Source organism: Coregonus lavaretus, assembly GCF_964263955.1.
Source record: "Coregonus lavaretus genome assembly, chromosome: 14".
Classification (NCBI taxonomy): Eukaryota; Metazoa; Chordata; class Actinopteri; order Salmoniformes; family Salmonidae; genus Coregonus; species Coregonus lavaretus.
The window spans coordinates 18,079,197-18,101,083 of NC_140001.1; the positions used below are offsets into that span (position 1 = coordinate 18,079,197).

Consider the following 21,887-nt stretch of genomic DNA (forward strand, 5'->3'; position numbering starts at 1 on the left):
GGACCTGCCTGGTAAAATAAAAATAAAAGCAATACCACTACTGATATTTTATACTCTCTTGAGAAGAGTTGGGAGAGGACAGAGACTTGTATTGCACAGACCCCCACTGCACAAACAGACAGACAGACAGACCTCTTTCCAAATATTCCAAATAAATTCCCACTCTTTTCTGACATGGCCTTTTCCCTGCGTAAAGCTGATCTTTTGGAATCTGATCTTTTGAGTTCATGTTTATACCACATCCATATGTGGATCTCAATCCTGATACAATTCTGATGCTCCATATGCAATCTCAGTCTGGACCCTCAGATGAGATTATTTTGCTCTGAAGTGCCGTTACCAAGACGACTACCCTAAAATGTTAAGGAACACTGACAGGAAATTAGCATTGCATCTGTGTGCTACTTCAGAGAGAATGCGCAAATCTGATGTGGACAGTCAGAAAAAAATATTGGATATGGAGAAAAAAATCTGAATTGGGTTCTTAGTGTGGCTGTGTAAATACAGTAATAAAGACCCATACAAAAATGTATCTGGTTTCTTGAACTACTAAGGTCGGTCCCGGAAAGGTGACGTTTCTGAAAACTAGATCGCCTAAAGGAAATACTGTATAATATGCTATTTACACACCATCATAAATGGTTATGATGTTCAGGAAATTGTGTAGGCTATAGCCGGAAAAAGTAATTTCTGTAGCATCATTCTAAAATTTGTGTTGATTATCTCACCAACCACTCATGGTGTCTGAAATATCATCATGCATAACATCTTTCAGAAAGATAATCTTTAAAAAAAATCTATGATTATCCTATATTAGCCTGGGATATCAACAGTCATAACTCCACAGTATTCTTGTAACAGATATCCAAAAACATACATTCTTTAAATGTAACAGATGTTGTGTACAAGCTTTGCATACACACTATAGTAAAAATATGCGTTCACGCTGACCTTGTGGTTCTTGAATATTCCTAGAATGGAATGCAATATTTCCTGGGGATGAGAATACAGAGTGCTGCACTGCAGACCCGTCTTCAAATGCTCCTTACTTAATTGCCACGGTAGGTTGACCCTAGCTTGCTCTACTGTGCATGTGAGGGAGTGATTGTCGACACCTGGGTACCCATGGGTTCGTCATAGAAGAAGTCTCCCGCACATACAAAACAATCACCTTTGCACCTTTTATTGTATTGATGTTTCAATTAAGTTTATACTGTTCAAAGTCTTGCTCCTCCTATCCTACATATGAGATCTAACTTAGTTCACATAGAAACCTATAAGCAATTCACAAGTCTACTTTCCATAAAAGCCTTCAAGACCCACAGGAGTTCCACATAAACCTACTTTGCATGAAACTGTTAGAAACACATTGTCTCCATGACCCCTCTGCCTTCTAGAAGGACAGTCTGGCCCTCTGCTTCATGTGCTACTCCTGCACTCAGTTCATCTGTACAGCTATCAGGAGCCAGAGGCCACAGAGGGAGAGAATAATCTTTGTATTTTGTTGTGCATCTGGATCGGTAGCATGCCTAACATGATGCAATTCCAATCTATAAGAAATTATTGACTATGTTATTGCTGTCAGACTATAATGTGGAGCAAGTCATGCATTTGCAGTCTCAAGACAAGTCTAGGCATCAGCAATTAAGGGTGAACAAACAACTGACGTTCGACCTGAGGAGGGAACATGGACAGAGAATACAATTCTCAAATAAATCAACCTGTCTCCTTACTGAGAATGCAGAATGAAGACATAGGTTCATGATAAACAGGAATGCCGGTGGGCATGGAGGCGGCCATCTTGCCAAAATCGGCTATTTCATACATCAACATTCCCTCCTAGAAGAATCCTTTTGATAAAATACACATGAGCTTCTGAACAAAAAAATGTATTTTCTCGGAAACGTACTGTTACTGGTAACTGGTATCCTTTCTGTATGTAATACTGTAATGTAGTGCACAGCCTCATTATCAGATAATTTGACGTTCAAATAATTGCAGTTTTCAATAACTGCTACAAAATGGAAACTGTCTGTTGCAGTTTCTAAGAGGAAAAATACAGTATTTTAAGTACTTTTATGTTTCTAAATACTTGTTTTGATTCACTATTGTCTACCCTGAAAGAACAAAGACAATGTAACAGTTTTGCATCAATGTTGAAATATCTTTTTGCACAAGTCGTGTTGTGCTGATATTGTCTTTTTTTTTTTGCATTTGGAAGATATTTGGTAGGCTAAAGATTCACAGGCGCCAAACATGGCACCAAAACTATAAGACTGGAGTTGCTTCTTTTTTCCTCAAATCCATTCTGATGTCCATCTATACTACCGCACACCTTCTCCTCCACGCACGTTGTGATCCACACAGCAACAGAAACAGACAGCCCCGCTTGGGAGAACACTCCAGAAAAAGACTGGAGAAAACCCCACCCACTACCGTCTGCAAACCACCCCTCTGAAAGGAAGGGCACAGACATGGGCACCTCTCTGGCCTGGCCCAAGGGGTCTCCATGTACTACTACTGTAGCAAGACACCTTGTGACAGGCAATGTAGTAATACACTGCGCTCATCAGGAGCTAAAGCCAAGGCCTTAGCTTACTGTAGCTAACCAACCAGACAGTGTCTGTAAGAGACTGTTACACCTAGCAGGCCTGGGCTGGGCGCTGGCTGGGTGGAGCCGGACCCTTCTTCCCCTCGGTGCAGCAGCCCAGTTCCAGACAGGGGGTGAAGAGCGACTTGAACAGGCGGCCCAGGCCCTTCCGGAACATGCTGTTGGAGAGACTATAGATGAGGCAGTTGCAGAAGCTGTTGCTGATGGCTAGCCATGTGGTGAGGAAGGAGGCCACCAGGTGGCGATAGAGGCCGGCGCTCTCCAGCAGGAAGTAGACGATGTAGGGCATCCAGAGCACGTAGAACACGCTGGTGATGCGGAACAGCACCATGGCATAGCGTTTATCCAGGCACCCTTCACCATGCTCGCCCCTCTCGTTCTCCTGGGGGCCGAAGCGTGCGAGGCGTTGGGTGATCTTGCGGGTGTGCTGACGGCAGATGCGGAAGATACTCCCATAGGTGAAACACACAGTGAGGGCGGCTGGCGCATACAGCAGAGCCACAATGAATGAGCTGAAGCCCGGATCGGTCTGCCACGAGGTCGCACACCAGCGGAATATATCTCCGTGGTAGCCGGGCTTCCCCCAGCCAAAGAAGGAGGGCAGGAAGATGAGGGCGGAGTAGAGCCAGATGAGGCCGATACAGACACGCAGGCGGCATGTTGTGACCAGCGTAGCGTAGGAGAACGGCCGTGTGATGGCGATGTAGCGGTCAACACTAATACACGCCAGAGACGCCATGGACACACTCTTCAGCACAGACACCAGGTAGCCAAACACCTTACAGGTGAGCTCCTCGTCCAGCCCCTTGAGGTAGTGGAGCAGGGACAGGGAGGGCACCAGGCAGCTCATCCCCACCAGGAGGTCTGCATAGGCCATGGTCTGGATGAAGTGGCTGGTGGTGTGGTGGTGGAGCAGTGGAGCACAGTGGAACACAATGATCACCACCAGGTTGCCGCTGATGATGAGGATGGTGAGGAAGAGAATGACGGACACCTCCAGCATGCAGGTGTTGAGGTTGTAGGAGTAGCCCAGGCCCAACAGGCAGAAAGGAGAGCTGCTTTGGTTCATATCAGAGGAGGAAGAGTTCATGTTGGAGCTGTAGGAAACAGACCGGTCAGTTCAGTTCTGCTCTCATCTCTCATTACGGTCAGTTTCTCTCTCTTTAACCAGACGGTCAGTTTCTCTCTCTTTAACCAGATGGTCAGTTTCTCTCTCTTTAATCAGATGGTCAGTTTCTCTCTCTTTAACCAGATGGTCAGTTTCTCTCCTCTTTAACAAGACGGTCAGTTTCTCTCTCTTTAACCAGATGGTCAGTTTCTCTCTCTTTAACCAGATGGTCAGTTTCTCTCTCTTTATATTATATATTAACCAGATGGTCAGTTTCTCTCTCTTTAATCAGACGGTCAATTTCTCTCTCTTTAAACAGACAGTCAGTTTCTCTCTCTTTAACCAGACGATCAGTTTCTCTCTCTTTAACCAGATGGTCAGTTTTTCTCTCTTTAACCAGATGGTCAGTTTCTCTCTCTTTATATTATATATTAACCAGATGGTCAGTTTCTCTCTCTTTAATCAGACGGTCAATTTCTCTCTCTTTAAACAGACAGTCAGTTTCTCTCTCTTTAACCAGACGATCAGTTTCTCTCTCTTTAACCAGACAGTCAGTTCATCAATCCGTGCTCCTCTCCCTCGCACTTTAGTTTCCCCCTGGAGGTAAGCTGCTACTCGATGGTTGTTTCTTCCTCTGCTTCTTGTCTCTTCTTTCACTTTTCTGCGTGCAATGCAGTCTTACAGTAGCAAACGTTGTCCTCTGTTGCGCCCTGAGAACAGCAGAGAATGTTGCTGTGTATGAGTGTGTGTCTCTGGGTGTGTGTGTGTACGTGCTTGAGTCGTGTGCCAGTACCAGCCAGCCTTCTGGTGGGCTAACCTAGCATGCTAACCTAGCACATGCAGGCTCTGGTGTGTACAATACAGAGGGGCTGCAGTAGAGTCTGTCCACCCACTAGTATCGGTTCCACCTCTATTCCTCTCTCCTTACCACTGAGCTGCAGAGGTGAGCGAAGCTGAGCCTGCATACAAACACAATCTCTGGATGTCAACTTCTGTGCATGCCCTGTGCAGTACCAGCAGGTGGAGTTCAAGGAGTCCCGGAGGCCATCTAAAAGTCTAGATCTATAACTCCTCGGCGAAAATACAACCAGTGTAAAGAGAGATTTAATGGACAAAAACAGTCGTCAGCAGCCAGAAACACATTCCAACCAAAACAGTGTCGTAAACGTCTACAAGTAGCAGCAGAAAAGCCTAGCAGGAGAGACGCAAATAAATAGATATCCAGAATACCACAGCATCCACAGAGAGTAGGAGGATAGGAGGAGGATAGTAGAGCATCCAGCGGTGCTAGGAGCTCTAGTCTCTGATTCCAAACCTCTTTTGAGCCAGTGAGTGTTTAGAGTGAAAGAATAGGGAGGAAACGATAGTCCTTTACTGCTCCACTCTGCTGTGGCACTGATGCAGCGATGGTACTGCCCTCTCCTCCCCCTTACTCTCTCTCTCTTTCTCTCTCGCTCTCTCTCCCTGTTTCCTTTGCTATGCCTGCAGCAGCAACAGCCTGAGAGGAAGGGCTCCTCCCTCTCTGCAAGCTCAGCCAGTGAGTATAGCTGGGTAGAGCTCTCTCTCCACACAGACGGAGCACACTCACCTACGTATTCACACTTACAAATTGATACACAATTATGCATTCATGTACACACATGCATGGACACACACACACACACACACACACACACACACACACACACACACACACACAAACTCACACACAAACCCACACTCACACACACACACACACATACACACATCACACACACACACAGGTTCAAGAAAGAGGAGCCATGGAACCATCCTTTTTGATCATGCATAACAGAACTCACCGTGGGAATTCATCAAGATACTTGGTGAAGAGGAAGGTTTTCAGATGGATTTCTGCGGGGGTGGGACGGCCAAGAGTCCTGAGGGTTGAGGTGTAGGGTTTGAGCCTGAAGGTAGGGAGGGGCAGTTCCCCTTGCATCTTCATAGGCAAGGTGCAAGGAGCTTTGACTGGGAGCCAGTGGAGAGCGCAGAGGAGCGGGGTGACATGGGAGAACTTGGGAAGGTTGAACACAGGGCGGGCTGCAGCGTTCTGGATGAGTTGCAGGGGTTTGATGGCACAAGCAGGGAGCCCAGCCAGCAGAGAGTTGAAGTAGTCTACGTGGGAGATGACAAGTGCCTGGATTAGAACCTGTGATGCTTCCTGAGTGAGGAAGGGTCGTACTCTACGGATGTTTGCAGAGAACGACAGGGTGTTGTCCAGGGTCACGCCGAGATTCTTTGCACTCTGGGAGGGGGACACCGTAGAGTTGTGAACTGTGATGGAGAGGTCTTGGAGTAGGCAGGCCTTCCCTGGGAGGAAGAGCAGCTCCTTTTTGTCGAGGTTGAGCTTGAGGTGGTGGGCCGTCATCCAAGCTGAGATGTCTGCCAGGCACGCAGAGATGCGTGTCACCACCTGGGTGTCAGAAGGGGTGAAGGGGAAAAATAGTTGAAAGTAGTTGTCATCCGCATAGCAATGATAGGAGAGACCATGTGAGGATATGACAAAGCCAAGTGACTTGGTGTATAGAGAGAATAGGAGAGGGCCAAGAACCGAGCCCTGGGGGACACCAGTAGTGAGAACACGTGATGCAGACACATATCCTCTCCACATCACCTGGTAGGAGCGACCTGCCAGGTAGAATGCATTCCAAGAGACGCCCAGCCCAGTCTGCAGTGTGTGAGAGTTTGTGGAGAAGAACAGAGCAGGCATTGAGAGGTGGTTTGTTATTCTTCACCATATGGAGGGGGTGTCAGTCATTGATTGTGTTTACCTCTGGGTCAAGGGTCAATTCATACACATCTGCCGCCATTATGGGGCCAAAGTCGGCCCGGACCCGCTGAACAAGCGCTGAGTTGTTCCGTAGAGTAGGTAAACATCAACCCACATGTCTCGCCCCAATATTACCACAGGAACCAGTAAACCAGTAAACAGTAAACACTGTTCTCTGGGAGAGGGTGGTGATTGAGGGTGGGGTGGGGCTGTGACTCATTTCCTGTCGTTTCTTCAGTTATTATCTGCTTCACAGAAAGGTCAAGCTGCAGTGTGTGTGTGATGGTTATACAGCTATATTGAGAGAGTAAATAGTACCAGTAGTATAAGTAATTGCTTATACAGTGGTACTGGAAATATGATATAGCCAGTATTGCTGTAAGAAGATTTATAGATAGAGACAGTGACGGAGATATATCAGAGTACAGAACATATAGCCATACCTTCACTCAAAACCACACACACACGCGTACACACACACGCTGTGCATCACTGCAGTGTATCCATTTCCCTGTTATAACTAACTCCTACTCGTAAAGACAGTCTTGAGTTAGACACAGGCACTTGCTCGATTACTAAAGGCCTGACTGGTGCCACAGACAGGATGAGTCCACTGTCTGGTTTGGCATCATCCTCAAGGGACTGACCACCAACAACCTGATGGACAGTGGAGAATGAGCCTATCTTGATTGTGTTGTCATCTGCCTCTGTGATCTTGTTGTTGTCAGTTGATCTTGTTGTTGTTTGCACATGTTGATTGTCTTTTAACTGAAGAGCTGAAGATGCAAGACAAATTCCTGAATAAGGCCAATAAAGTGAACTGAGTCTGTCGATCATTATTTCATGACTCAATAAATCAGGCGTGATGACATTCACCCCTCACAACAACACGACAGCAGAAAACTGTGATAAAAAACTGCAATTTTATCTCATGAACATTATCCATACCAGCATGAGCCGGTGGGGATGCATCATCACCTAAAGGTCATAGGTCAGATGTACTACCTAAGTGCTGAGTCTAGAGAGAGATTGTGGCATTTTACTGTTCCTCTCCATGGCAACCAACCAGTCCTGACCAACCATGTTGTTCCTTGAAAATGGCCATGATCAACACAGTTAAGCCAGTCAGTTATAGGTGCTGAAGTGTACGTTACTCTCTATGGCCCACTCTTCTATAAACTGTACACGTCTGTGTACTGTACTCTACCTTGCCCAGGTATACTGCGTGGTGTAGTAGTCTACATTGTAAAATAGGCTTCACCATCAGACACACATCCAGGTCTCTTTATAGGCTACGAGTACACTGTATTGTAATACTTTCCTGTAGCTAGATTCAGACCTGATACATCTGCCAGACCTGCCTATCTGTTGTCAGTCAGTCTGAGTCCATACACTGTTTATCTAGTGACACTTAAGAGCACGTAACTGTGACTACACATTCATTAATGGACGATGGGCTTAGTCAGTCCAACAAACTCGCTAAAGCGCAAATAAAGCATTTATAATTGTATTCTATTATATCATTTATTTATGTAAGTCTTAAAAATACATACTGTATAGCCAAGGAGTGACGGGATACATTTGTACACTGACATACAGCAGAAAGGGACTTTCATACTGCAGTTGTAACATTGTAACTAAACAATCACTTCTATTGAGATCACTTCTTTGACTTGTTCTACTGCGCTGATGGGCACATCAAACAGAGGCAGGATGCAAACATACACTATATATACAAATGTTTGTGGATACCACTTCAAATTAGCGGATTCGGCTATTTCAGCCACACCCGTTGCTGACAGGTGTATAAAATCGAGCACACAGCCATGCAATCTCCATAGACAAACATTGGCAGTAGAATGGCTTTACTGAAAAGCTCAGTGACTTTCAACGTGGCACTGTCATAGGATGCCACCTTTCCAACAAGTCAGTTCGTCCAATTTCTGCCCTGCTAGAGCTGCACTGGTCAAATGTAAGTGCTGTTATTGTGAAGTGGAAACGTCTAGGAGCAACAACGGCTCAGCCATGAAGTGGTAGGTCACACAAGCTCACAGAACCGGACCACCGAGTGCTGAAGCGTTTATCACGTAAAGATCGTCTGTCCTCAGTTGCAACACTCACTACCGAGTTCCAAACTGCCTCTGGAAGCAACGTCAGCACAATAACTGTTCGTCGGGAGCTTCATGAAATGTGTTCCCATGGCTGAGCAGCCACACACAAGCCTAAGATCATTATGCGCAATGCCAAGCGGCGGCTGGAGTGGTGTAAAGCTCGACGCCATTGGACTCTGGAGCAGTGGAAACGCATTCCCTGGAGTGATGAATCACACTTCACCATCTGGCAGTCCGACGGACAAATCTGGGTTTGGCGGATGCTAGGGGAACGCTACCTGCCCGAATGCATAGTGCCAACTGTAAAGTTTGGTGGAGGAGGAATAATGGTCTGGCGCTGTTTTTCACAGTTCGGGCTAGGCCCCTTCTTTCCATTGAAGGGAAATCTTAACGCTACAGCATACAATGACATTCTAGACGATTCTGTGCTTCCAACTTTGTGGCAACAGTTTGGGGAAGGCCCTTTATTGTTTCAGAATGACAATGCCCCGTGCACAAAGCGAAGTCCATACAGAAATGGTTTGTAGAGATCGGTGTAGAAGAACTTGATTGGCCTGCACAGAGCCCTGACCTCAACCCTATCGAAAACCTTTGGGATGAATTGGATCGCCGACTGTGAGCCAGGCCTAATTGCCCAACATCAGTGCCCAACCTCACTAATGCTCTTCAAATCAAAACAAAACAAATGTTATTTGTCACATGCGCCGAATACAACAGGTGTAGACCTTACCGTGAAATGCTTACTTACAAGCCCTTAACAAACAATGCAGTTTTAAGAAAAATAACAGTTAAGAAAAATACTAAAGTAAAAAATGAAAGAGCAACAATAAAATAACAATAATGAGTCTATATACAGGGGGTACCGGTACTGAGTCAATGTGTGGGGATACAGGTTAGTTGAGGTAATTGAGGTAATATGTACATGTAGGCAGTGGTAAAGTGACTATGCATAGATAATAGATAATAAACAGCGAGTAGCAGCAGTGTAAAAAAAGGGGGGGTCAATGAAAATAAGTCCAGGTAGCCATTTGATTAGCTGTTCAGCAGTCTTATGGCTTGGGGGTAGAAGCTGTTAAGAAGCCTTTTGGACCTAGACTTGGCGCTCCGGTACCGCTTGCCGTGCGGTAGCAGAGAGAACAGTCTATGACTAGGGGGGCTGGAGTCTTTGGCAATTTGTAGGGCCTTCCACCTGGTATAGGGGTCCTGGATGGCAGGAAGCTTGGCCCCAGTGATGTACTGGGCCGTATGTACTACCCTGTGTAGCGCCTTGCGGTCGGAGGCCGAGCAGTTGCCATACCAGGCAGTGATGCAACCAGTCAGGATGCTCTCAATGGTGCAGCTGTAGAACCTTTTGAGGATTTGAGGACCCATGTCAAATCTTTTCAGTCTCCTGAGGGAGAATAGGCGAGGCAGTGCCCTCTTCACGACTGTCTTGGTGTGTTTGGACCATGATAGTATGTTGGTGATGCAGACACCAAGGAACTTGAAGCTCTCAACCAGCTCCACTACAGCCCCGTCAATGAGAATGGGGGCGTGCTCGGCCCTCCTTTTCCTGTAGTCCACGATCATCTCCTTTGTCTTGATCACGTTGAGGGAGAGGTTGTTGACCTGGCACCACACTTCCAGGTCTCTGACCTCCCCCCTATAGGCTGTCTCATCGTTGTCGGTGATCAGGCCTACCACTGTTGTGTCGTCTGCAAACTTAATGATGGTGTTGGAGTCGTGCTTGGCCACGCAGTCATGGGTGAACTGGGAGTACAGGAGGGGACTAAGCACGCACCCATGAGGGGCCCCCGTGTTGAGGATCAGCGTGGCAGATGTGGTGTTTCCCACCCTTACCACCTGGGGGCGGCCCGTCAGGAAGTCCAGGATCCAGTTGCAGAGGGAGGTGTTTAGTCCCAGGGATCTTAGCTTAGTGATGAGCTTTGAGGGCACTATGGTGTTGAACGCTGAGCTGTAGTCAATGAACAGCATTCTCACGTAGGTGTTCCTTTTGTCCAGGTGGGAAAGGGCAGTGTTGAGTGCAATAGAGATTGCGTCATCTGTGGATCTGTTGGGGCGGTATGCAAATTGGAGTGGGTCTAGGGTTTCTGGGATGATGATGTTGATGATGTTGATGTGAGCCATGACCAGCCTTTCAAAGCACTTCATGGCTACAGACGTGAGTGCTACAGGTCGGTAGTCATTTAGGCAGGTTACCTTGGTGTTCTTGGGCACAGGGACTATGGTGGTCTGCTTGAAACAAGTAGGTATTACAGACTCGGCCAGGGACAGGTTGAAAATGTCAGTGATGACACTTGCCAGTTGCTCAGCGCATGCTCGGAGTACATGTCCTGGTAATCTGAATGTTGACCTGTTTAAAGGTCTTACTCACATCGGCTACGGCGAGCGTGATTACATAGTCGTCCGGAACAGCTGGTGCTCTCATGCATGCTTCAGTGTTGCTTGCCTCGAAGCGCGCATAGAAGTAATTTATCTCGTCTGGTAGGCTCGTGTCACTGGGCAGCTCGCGGCTGGGCTTCCCTTTGTAGTCTGTAATAGTTTGTAAGCCGACGAGCGTCGTAGCCGGTGTAGTAGGATTCAATCTTAGTCCTGTATTTACGCTTTGCCTGTTTGATGGTTCGTCTGAGGGCATAGCGGGATTTCTTATAAGCGTCCGGGTTAGAGTTCCACTCCTTGAAAGCGGCAGCTCTACCATTTAGATCAGTGCGGCTGTTGCCTGTAATCCATGGCTTCTGGTTGGGTTATGTACGTACAGTACTGTGGGGACAACGTCATCGATGCTCTTATTGATGAATCCGGTGACTGATGTGGTATACTCCTCAATGCCATCGGATGAGTCCCGGAACATATTCTAGTCTGTGCTAGCAAAACAGTCCTGTAGGTTAGCATCTGCATCATCTGACCATTTCCGTATTGAGTGAGTCACTGGTACTTCCTGCTTTAGTTTTTGCTTGTAAGCAGGAATCAGGAGGATAGAATTATGGTCAGATTGGCCAAATGGAGGGCGAGGGAGAGCTTTGTATGCGTCTCTGTGTGTGGAGTAAAGGTGGTCTAGAGTTTTTTCCCCCTCTTGTTGCACATGTAACATGCTGGTAGAATTGAGGTAAAACGGATTTCAGTTTCCCTGCATTAAAGTCCCCGGCCACTAGGAGCACCACCTGTGAATGAGCATTTTCTTGTTTGTTTATAGCTTTATACAGCTCGTTGAGTGCGGTCTTAGTGCCAGCATCAGTTTGTGGTGGTAAATAGACAGCTACGAAAAATATAGATGAAAACTCTCTTGGTAAATAATGTGGTCTACAGCTTATCATGAGATACTCTACCTCAGGTGAGCAAAACCTTGAGACTTCCTTATCATTTGATTTCCCGCACCAGCTGTTATTGACAAATAGACACAGACCGCCACCCCTTGTCTTACCGGAGGCAGCTGTTCTGTCTTGCCGATGCATGGAAAAACCAGCCAACTGTATATTATCCATGTCGTCGTTAAGCCACAACTCAGTGAAACATAAGATATTACAGTTTTTAATGTCCCGTTGGTATGATAGTCTTGAACGGAGTTCATCCAGTTTATTCTTCAATGATTGCACATTGGCCAATAGGACGGATAGTAAAGGTTACCCACTCGCTGACAAATTATCACAAGGCACCCCGACCTGGGTCCCCTGTATCGGCGTCTTCTCTTCATGCGAATGATGTGTGTGTGTGTGGCTGAATGGAAGCAAGTCCCCGCAGCGATGTTCAAACATCTAGTGGAAAGCCTTCCCAAAAGAGTGGAGGCTGTTATAGTAGCAAAGGGGGAACCAACTCCATATTAATGCCCATGATTTTGGAATGAGATGTTCGACGAGCAGGTGTCCACATACATTTGGTAATGTAGTGTATGTGCACATACATACTGTACACACATGCACGCACACACACACACACACACACAGACACACACACACACACACACACACACACACACAGTGGCTGGAAACCCCTGGCAGTAAGCTGCACTAATTGCCACAGCTGGCAGACATGGGTTATTTTTAGAATCCTTTTAATTAAATTCTAGAGCATTTTTTATTATTCTCAAGGTTCTGATTAAGAACAATGAGTGAGAGTAATAAGACTGGGAAATGGAAGTGGGATTTTAGCAGCGCTGGGTGTGTGGATTTACCTATCCCTCCCAGCCTCTGTACCCTCGGCTTTGCCTGAGGACAGATAAGAGATTAGTAGAAATATCTAATTTCCCCATTAATGGATTTTAATTAGCAGAATGTATGTGTGTGAACAGGAGAAAGACAAAGAAAGATGGAACAAATGAAAATAAATAGAGCGAGAAAGAGACAGTGAGGGATTGTGTGTGTATAGAAGAATATATCCCAAGGCTGGTAGGCTACTGTGAAGTTCAAATACAGTAACAGCAAGCTAAGTAAGGATAATTGCACAAATTCAACATCCTTTTAAAGATGGGAACTGCATTTGGGGAAACAGCGCCACAGTTTGTCCCAGCGCTGTTCTTATTGTCTTTGTTTTGTTGATGAAACCGAGGAGAGGAGCGATCTAGTTAGTTGCATAGTAAAAAAAATTGCTGTACATATTCTGCTGTTCTATCGCGCTTGCAATGATGTCCGGGGGAAATAAAAGAGTGTTTGTTGTTTGCAGTAACTTCCTTGTTGTTGTAATATCCTAAACGGATATGGTATTTTCACCAATTAAGGATTCTAGTTTTAAAGTGAAGAGCATTGGACTTATCACAGGATTTTGAGAGTCAACATGACTGACAGTGTCACGGTTTCGGCCGAGGCTGCCTCTTGTAGTGTCGGTCATTCGTAGGTGTTACCGTCAATCAAGGAGTCTGCTTAAGCTGTATCGTGTTCAAAGGCCTTTTATTAATACCACGAGTTACAGCATAAGTACGGACCCGCGGAGATCCGGAGAAACAGTCCCCAAATAAATCTTCCTGTGTTCTAACTCTCCGTCGTTGCTCCCCCCTTTATATAGCCTTCCAAGAGTTGAATGGCTCCCTCTACTGTTCAATCCCCGTATTTTACAACCCACTTCCTGTCTGTCATATGTGACGTCACGCTAAAACCTTCCCTCTTGATAGCAACAATCAACCTTCTTTCAGTTCCATTTAAACAACATTTAACACCATCATATTGTCAATACACTACACTCTCTTCCTTGCTCGGGCAGGCTTCGGCGTTCGTCGTCTCCGGAATACTAGCTGCCACCGTTGTATGTTTCTATGTTCGTTTGTTCTGGTCTGGTATTGTACACCTGTTATCGTTTAGTGTCATTAGTGTCCTATAAGTTCTCGTTGTGTTTGTCAGGTGTTGTGTGTGATTGTTTTCCTGTCTGTTGATGTTCGACTGTTTGGGACAGACGCTAGTTTACCGTCGCACTGTTGTTCGTGCGTAGTCGGGTTTTTGTATTTTACGCACTGTTGCGTATTGTGTACCTCCGGGTTAGTTTACCCGTGTATTTTTGTGCTTTGCCAGTAAAGTCAAGTTTGACTGAGCTCCTGTGTCCTGCACTTGATTCCACCACACCGTCGCATCAGAACCCTTGACAGAATCACACACCATTTCGAATGGAATCAGCAGGAGCCGCAGCAGCACAGGAGATGTTGGAAGACAGGGTCCGGGAGCAGAATGACCAGATCCTGCGGATGGGGTCCGCCCTGCAGGAGGTGATCACCACCCTCCAACGCTGGGAGACCCGAGGGACACCCCCAACGCCATCTTCCCTGCCCTCACCATTGGCAAGTCAGCCCATTCCCGCTCCGGAACCCCGAGGAGTTCGACTCTCGCTCCCGAGAGCCTACGATGGGACCGCTGCCGGGTGTCAGGGCTTCCTTCTCCAGGTGGAGCTTTACCTGGCCATCGTACACCCGGCGCCCTCGGGACTCGAGAGCGTGTCCGCCCTGATCTCCTGCCTTTCCGGCAAGGCGTTAGAATGGGCCAACGCCGAGTGGAGGAGAATAGACGCTACCACCATCACATATGCTGAGTTCTCCCGCCGCTTCAGGGCGGTGTTTGACCATCCCCCGGAGGGGAAAGCGGCGGGGGAGCGTCTGTTCTGCCTCCGGCAGGGGAAGAGGAGTGCCCAGGAGTTCGCTTTGGAATTCCGTACTCTAGCGGCGGATGCAGGGTGGAATGAGCGGGCCCTCATCGATCACTACCGCTGTAGTCTACGTGAGGACGTCCGTAGGGAGCTGGCCTGTCGGGACACCAGCCTCTCGTTCGACCAGTTAGTCGACATGTCCATCAGGCTGGATACCCTGCTAGCTACCCGCGGACATCTCGAGGGGGGTCCGTCCATTTCACCCTCCAGCGCCTCCGAGCCGTGCCCCATGGAGCTCGGGGGCGCTGGCGCTAGAGAGAGGAGGGGTCGGAGTACGAGGGGGTCCATCTCCTGCACCAACTGTGGTCGGGGAGGACACACCGCGGCTAGGTGCTGGGGATGGCCTCCTAGGGGAGAAGACGACAGGCCCCGCACTGGGGAGTCCTTCCAGGTGAGTAGGCGCCCCACTCACCCAGAGCTCTCTGTTGCACACTTCTGTATACCTGTGCGTTTTCCACAGGTAGCACCTCATTCCCAGCATAAGGCGCTGGTAGATTCAGGCGCGGCTGGGAATTTTGTTGATAATAAGTTTTGTTTAGCCTTAGGGATTCCCCTTCTCCCTGTTGACGTCCCCTTCCCCGTTCATGCCCTAGATAGCCGTCCGTTGGGTGCGGGCTTGATCAGGGAGGTCACGGCGCCACTTAGGATGTGTGCGCAGGGGGGTCATCAGGAGATGATCCAGCTATTTCTGATCGACTCGCCTGCGTATCCGGTGGTGCTGGGCATGCCCTGGTTGAGTACCCATAACCCGTCTATTTCGTGGCAGGAGAGGGCTCTGATGGAGTGGTCTGCCCAGTGTGTGGGTCGATGTTTAGGCGTTTCCGTAGGGGCTACCTCGGTGGAGAGTCCAAACCAGGTGCCCGCATTGCACGTTCCCCCTGAGTATGGGGATTTGGCTATTGTGTTCAGTAAGTCGTGGGCGACGCAGTTGCCTCCCCATAGGCAGGGAGATTGTGCGATAGACCTCCAGGCAGGAGCTGCGCTCCCACGGAGCCATGTGTATCCTCTGTCTCAGGAGGAGAAGAGAGCTATGGAGACTTACATAGACGAATCTCTGAGACAAGGATACATACGGCCCTCCACTTCCCCTGCGTCCTCGAGTTTCTTTTTTGTGAAGAAAAAGGATGGTGGATTACGCCCGTGCATTGATTACCGTGGTCTCAATCAGATCACGGTGAAGTACAGTTATCCACTCCCGCTGATTGCGACCATGACGGAGTCATTGCACGGGGCGCGTTTCTTCACTAAATTAGATCTCAGGAGCGCGTACAACTTGGTGCGCATTAGGGGGGGCGATGAATGGAAGACAGCCTTTAGTACCACCTCGGGCCATTACGAGTATCTTGTCATGCCATACGGGTTGATGAACGCTCCTTCAGTTTTCCAATCATTCGTGGATGAGATCTTCAGGGACATGCAGGGGCAGGGGGTGGTCGTGTACATAGATGACATTCTCGTGTACTCGTCTACCCGAGTCGAGCATGTGGACCTGGTGCGCCGAGTGTTGCGGAGGCTGTTGGAGCACGACCTGTATGTCAAGGCAGAGAAGTGTCTGTTTTTCCAGGAGTCGGTCTCCTTTTTGGGTTATCAGTTGTCTGCGTCAGGGGTGAAGATGGAGGTAGACCGGGTGTCAGCCGTGCGTAATTGGCAAACGCCAACCACTGTGAAGGAGGTGCAGCAGTTTTTGGGGTTTGCGAATTACTACCGGAGGTTTATCCGGGGTTTTGGACAGGTGGCAGCTCCCATAACGTCTCTTTTGAAGGGGGGTCCGGTGCGTCTGCAGTGGTCAGCCGAGGCGGACAGGGCGTTTGGGAGGCTGAAGGACCTGTTTACCTCGGCTCCGGTGCTGGCGCATCCGGATCCCTCTTTACCATTTCAGGTAGAGGTGGACGCGTCAGAGGCCGGTATAGGAGCCGTGCTTTCGCAACGGTCCGGCACGCCACCTAAACTCCGCCCCTGTGCTTTTTATTCCAAGAAGCTCAGTCCGGCGGAGCGAAATTATGACGTAGGGGACAGGGAGCTGTTAGCCGTGGTACAGGCCCTAAAGGTGTGGAGGCACTGGCTTGAGGGGGCTCAACACCCTTTCCTCATTTTGACGGACCACCGTAACCTGGAGTACATCCGGGCAGCGAGGAGACTGAACCCTCGCCAGGCGCGGTGGAATATGTTTTTGACCCGGTTCACATTTAAAATCACGTACATCCCTGGGTCACAGAACGGTAAGGCAGACGCACTGTCTCGGCGGTATGACACGGAGGAGAGGTCCGTGGAGCCCACTCCCATACTGCCGGAGTCTTGTCTGGTGGCACCGGTAGTGTGGGAGGTCGATGCTGAACTCGAGCGGGCGTTACGCACCGACCCTAGTCCACCTCAATGCCCGGAGGGTCGGAGGTACGTCCTGCTCGAGGTTCGGGATCGATTGATCTATTGGGCTCACACGTCACCCTCCTCTGGACACCCTGGTATCGGCCGGACAGTGCACTGCCTTAGTACTAAGTACTGGTGGCCCACGTTGGCGAGGGATGTGAGGGTTTATGTTTCCTCCTGCTCGGTGTGCGCCCAGTGTAAGGCGCCTAGACATCTGCCTAGGGGTAAGTTACTACACCTGCCCGTTCCACAACGACCATGGTCTCACCTCTCGGTGGATTTCATCACGGACCTTCCTCCTTCACAGGGGAATACCACTATACTGGTCGTTGTGGACCGGTTTTCTAAGGCCTGTCGTTTGCTCCCTATGCCGGGCCTTCCTACTGCCCTGCAGATCGCCGAAGCGCTATTCACCCATGTGTTCCGGCACTACGGGGTACCCGAGGATATTGTGTCTGATCGAGGTCCCCAATTTACCTCCAGAGTCTGGAGAGCTTTTATGGAGCGGTTGGGGGTCTCGGTGAGCCTCACCTCGGGTTACCACCCGGAGAGTAATGGGCAGGTGGAACGTGTGAACCAGGATGTGGGTAGGTTTCTTAGAACATACTGCCAGGACCGGCCGGAGGAGTGGGCAAGGTACGTTCCCTGGGCCGAAATGGCCCAGAATTCCCTACGCCATTCCTCCACTAACCTAACCCCTTTCCAATGTGTGTTAGGTTACCAGCCGGTTCTGGCACCTTGGCAGCAGAGCCAGATCGAAGCTCCTGCGGTGGATGAGTGGGTGCGGCGCTCGGAGGAGACATGGAACGCTGCACACGTCCACCTGCAGCGGGCCCTCCGTCGTCAAAAGGCGAGCGCCGATCTCCACCGCAGTGAGGGACCGGTGTACGCACCTGGTGATCGAGTCTGGCTCTCTACCAGAAACCTGCCCCTCCGCCTGCCCTGTCGGAAACTGGGTCGGCGGTTTGTAGGGCCATTTAAAGTCCTGAGAAGATTGAACGAGGTGTGTTACAGATTACAACTACCTGTTGAGTATAAAAGTATTAACCCCTCGTTCCATGTGTCTCTTCTCAGGCCGGTGGTAGCTGGCCCACTCCAAGAAAATGAGATCAGGGAGACTCCTCCGCCCCCATTGGACATCGAGGGGGAACCGGCGTACTCCGTGCGGTCCATCTTGGATTCGAGACGTCGGATGGGGGGTCTCCAATATCTAGTGGAGTGGGAGGGGTACGGCCCGGAGGAACGGTGCTGGGTGCCCGTCTCTCCTGACGGAATTCCATCGTGGTCACCCGACGCACCCTGCGCCGCGTCCTCCTGGTCGTCCCCGAGGCCGGAGTCGGCGCACGTCTGGAGCCGCGCGTCAAGGGGGGGGTACTGTCACGGTTTCGGCCGAGGCTGCCTCTCTTCCTTGCTCGGGCAGGCTTCGGCGTTCGTCGTCTCCGGAATACTAGCTGCCACCGTTGTATGTTTCTATGTTCGTTTGTTCTGGTCTGGTATTGTACACCTGTTATCGTTTAGTGTCATTAGTGTCCTACAAGTTCTCGTTGTGTTTGTCAGGTGTTGTGTGTGATTGTTTTCCTGTCTGTTGATGTTCGACTGTTTGGGACAGACGCTAGTTTACCGTCGCACTGTTGTTCGTGCGTAGTCTGGTTTTTGTATTTTACGCACTGTTGCGTATTGTGTACCTCCGGGTTAGTTTACCCGTGTATTTTTGTGCTTTGCCAGTAAAGTCAAGTTTGACTGAGCTCCTGTGTCCTGCACTTGATTCCACCACACCGTCGCATCAGAACCCTTGACAGACAGTGCTATTTCAGCTTCTCCCCAGTGCAATCAGTTAGACTTCACTCCACTTCACTGGATTTCAGTACTGTTCAATCACTCAAAGTAAATGTCTACACTGATTTCATAGATGTGTTAATATGATCCCTCTCACACCAGGCCGCTTGATATGTTTAAAACAGTAATCTTGGTCTTAACACCAGAGGAAAGCAGCAGCAATTTGGACAAAGTTGACACACATACATACACTTTAGTCAGAAATCAATGTCACATATCAGCAATTTCTCATGTAGCCTATGATTAATTCATAGTTTGGATGAAGAACGGTAACTCTGTATCTTATTAAATCATTATGTTTTTTAGCCAGAGAGACAGGAACGAGGACATGTCATCTTGTTTTACCTTCTGGTAGCTGTCCTTTGTTGATGTGGACACATCACAGCTGCTCCTCAGGACCTTGATTAGGAAGGTTTGTTACAGTAGCGTTGGAGCAAAAGCCTGCACATCCAGTAGCACTCCAGGACAAGGGAGGACTGGGACAGAAATTCGGCCATGGCATTTTATCCACACCAGCCCACATCACTACACGCGCCACTAACTCACGCCCCACACACACACCCCATCCCCAAACATACACCCTACACCCTGACTCTATTTAGACACAGGCAACAGTGCTGACACATAACATTTACATACATCTTTAGGTACACTAACTAATATCATAGGTTAATTGGTGTTCGCTAACTCTAAATAATAATTCATTTTTGCCATGGAAAAAATATCGCAATAATGGTATCATCCTGGCCCTACTGCTGGTAGCAGTTAATATTCATCCAACAGTAAATGTAATGTCCTAAAAAAAAACGTTGCAGTTGTAGGGTACTACCCATGAGAACTATAGGCCTATACCCTCGCAATGGTCGGTGTGCATTTTGCGCCGCTCCATATCTCAAAGCCATATCAACTATCTTGGTTGTAAAATAGTTGCTATTGAGAGTTGAGAAATAACTATACAGTAACTACAGCAGGCCCCAGTTAAACAAGCACAGGAGCAGGGCACACACTTTCATTACAGGAACCATGAGGATAATGCACTTTACTGTTTGACCAAATCATGGTTTTAGCTGCCCAACATTTTTTACATTTTGAGTGAGGTGACAATGTAGGATGTGCCCTTTCTACGTTTATAGGCACCTTTTCTGTTTTTTACTATCCATGATCTTGGCTGTCTAACTGATTACAGAGTCGGAGCAGGTCTCTTTATTGATGCCACATTTGACTTTGAATGTGAGTTTGCATGACCTCAGCTCAGCCTATCAGAAAATCGGCCCATTTTGGTAGGGGGCCGGCCATTGCCCACTGATTAGCCAAAGGCTCATTATAGATTAGTAATTGCGCAATAATCGGTAAAACAAATCTTAACAGGCTCATGGGCTGCCGGCCATGTCACCTTTTTCATTGATGTTTATAAAAAATAAAAAATGTTGTGTGTGTCAATTTCGACCAGCCCACCCAACAAAACAATGGTTCCCACGGGGGGCCAGTATGAAAAAAATAAAATATGTATGCACTCTGGATAAGAGCGTCTGCTAAATGACTAAAATGTAAAATGTCCAGACCATCTGTCATTTGCCAGAATTGCCAGATGGCCAATCTGCCCCTGCTCTAGGACATATCTACTGAAGTGGATACTACTGTGGATACACACTACCGTTCAAAAGTTTGGGGTCACTTATAAATGTCCTTGTTTTCCATGAAAATATACATGAAATGAGTTTGAATAGGAAATATAGCAACATGCATAGGAAATGTAGTCATTGACAAGGTTAGAAATAATGATTTTTAATATAAATAATAATTGTGTCCTTCAAACTTTGCTTTCGTCAAAGAATCCTCCATTTGCAGCAATTACAGCCTTGCAGACCTTTGGCATTCTAGTTGTCAATTTGTTGAGGTAATCTGAAGAGATTTTACCCCATGCTTCCTGAAGCGCCTCCCACAAATTGGATTGGCTTGATGGGCACTTCTTACGTACCATACGGTCAAGCTGCTCCCACAACAGCTCAATAGGGTTGAGATCCGGTGACTGTGCTGGCCACTCCATTGTAGACAGAATACCAGCTGACTGCTTCTTCCCTAAATAGTTATTGCATAGTTTGGAGCTGTGCTTTGGTTCATTGTCCTGTTGTAGGAGGAAATTGCCTTCCTTCTTCAAGATCCATTTTACCCTGTACAAATCTCCCACTTTACCACCACCAAAGCACCCCCAGACCATCACATTGCCTCCACCATGCTTGACAGATGGCATCAAGCACTGCTCCAGCATCTTTTCATTTGGTCTGCGTCTCACAAATGTTCTTCTTTGTGATCCGAACACCTCAAACTTTGATTCGTCTGTCCATAACACTATTTTGCCCATCTTAATCTTTTCTTTTTATTGGCCAGTCTGAGATATGGCTTTTTCTTTGTAACTCTGCCTAGAAGGTCAGCATCCCGGAGTCGCCTCTTCCCTGTTGACGTTGAGACTGGTGTTTTGCGGGTACTATTTAATGAAGCTGCCAGTTGAGGACCTGTGAGGTGTCTGTTTCTCAAACTAGACACTCTAATGTATTTGTCCTCTTGCTTAGTTGTGCACCGGGGCCTCCCACTCCTCTTTCTATTCTGGTTAGAGCCAGTTTGCGCTGTTCTGTGAAGGGAGTAGTACACAGGGTTGTACGAGATCTTCAGTTTCTTGGCAATTTCTCGCATGGAATAGCCTTAATTTCTCAGAACAAGAATAGACTGACGAGTTTCAGAAGAAAGTTATTTGTTTCTGGCCATTTTGATCCTGTAATCGAACCCACAATTGCTGATGCTCCAGATACTCAACTAGTCTCAAGAAGGCCAGTTTTATTGCTTCTTTAATCAGCACAACCGTTTTCAGCCGTGCTAACATAATTGCAAAATAGTTTTCTAATGATCAATTAGCCTTTTAAAATGATAAACCGGGATTAGCAAACACAA

The 21,887-nt window shown here is 48.0% G+C and overlaps 1 protein-coding gene across 1 annotated transcript; it reads right to left on the minus strand.

Annotated features, from left to right (window-relative positions):
• Positions 1-2,642: 2,642 nt before the first annotated feature.
• Positions 2,643-3,701, minus strand: LOC311141503 (putative G-protein coupled receptor 21; the record flags this gene model as incomplete). Its single annotated transcript, XM_084176849.1, has 1 exon — positions 2,643-3,701. One exon carries the CDS (start codon positions 3,699-3,701, stop codon positions 2,643-2,645), a length of 1,059 nt encoding a protein of 352 aa, XP_084032975.1.
• Positions 3,702-21,887: the final 18,186 nt, after the last annotated feature.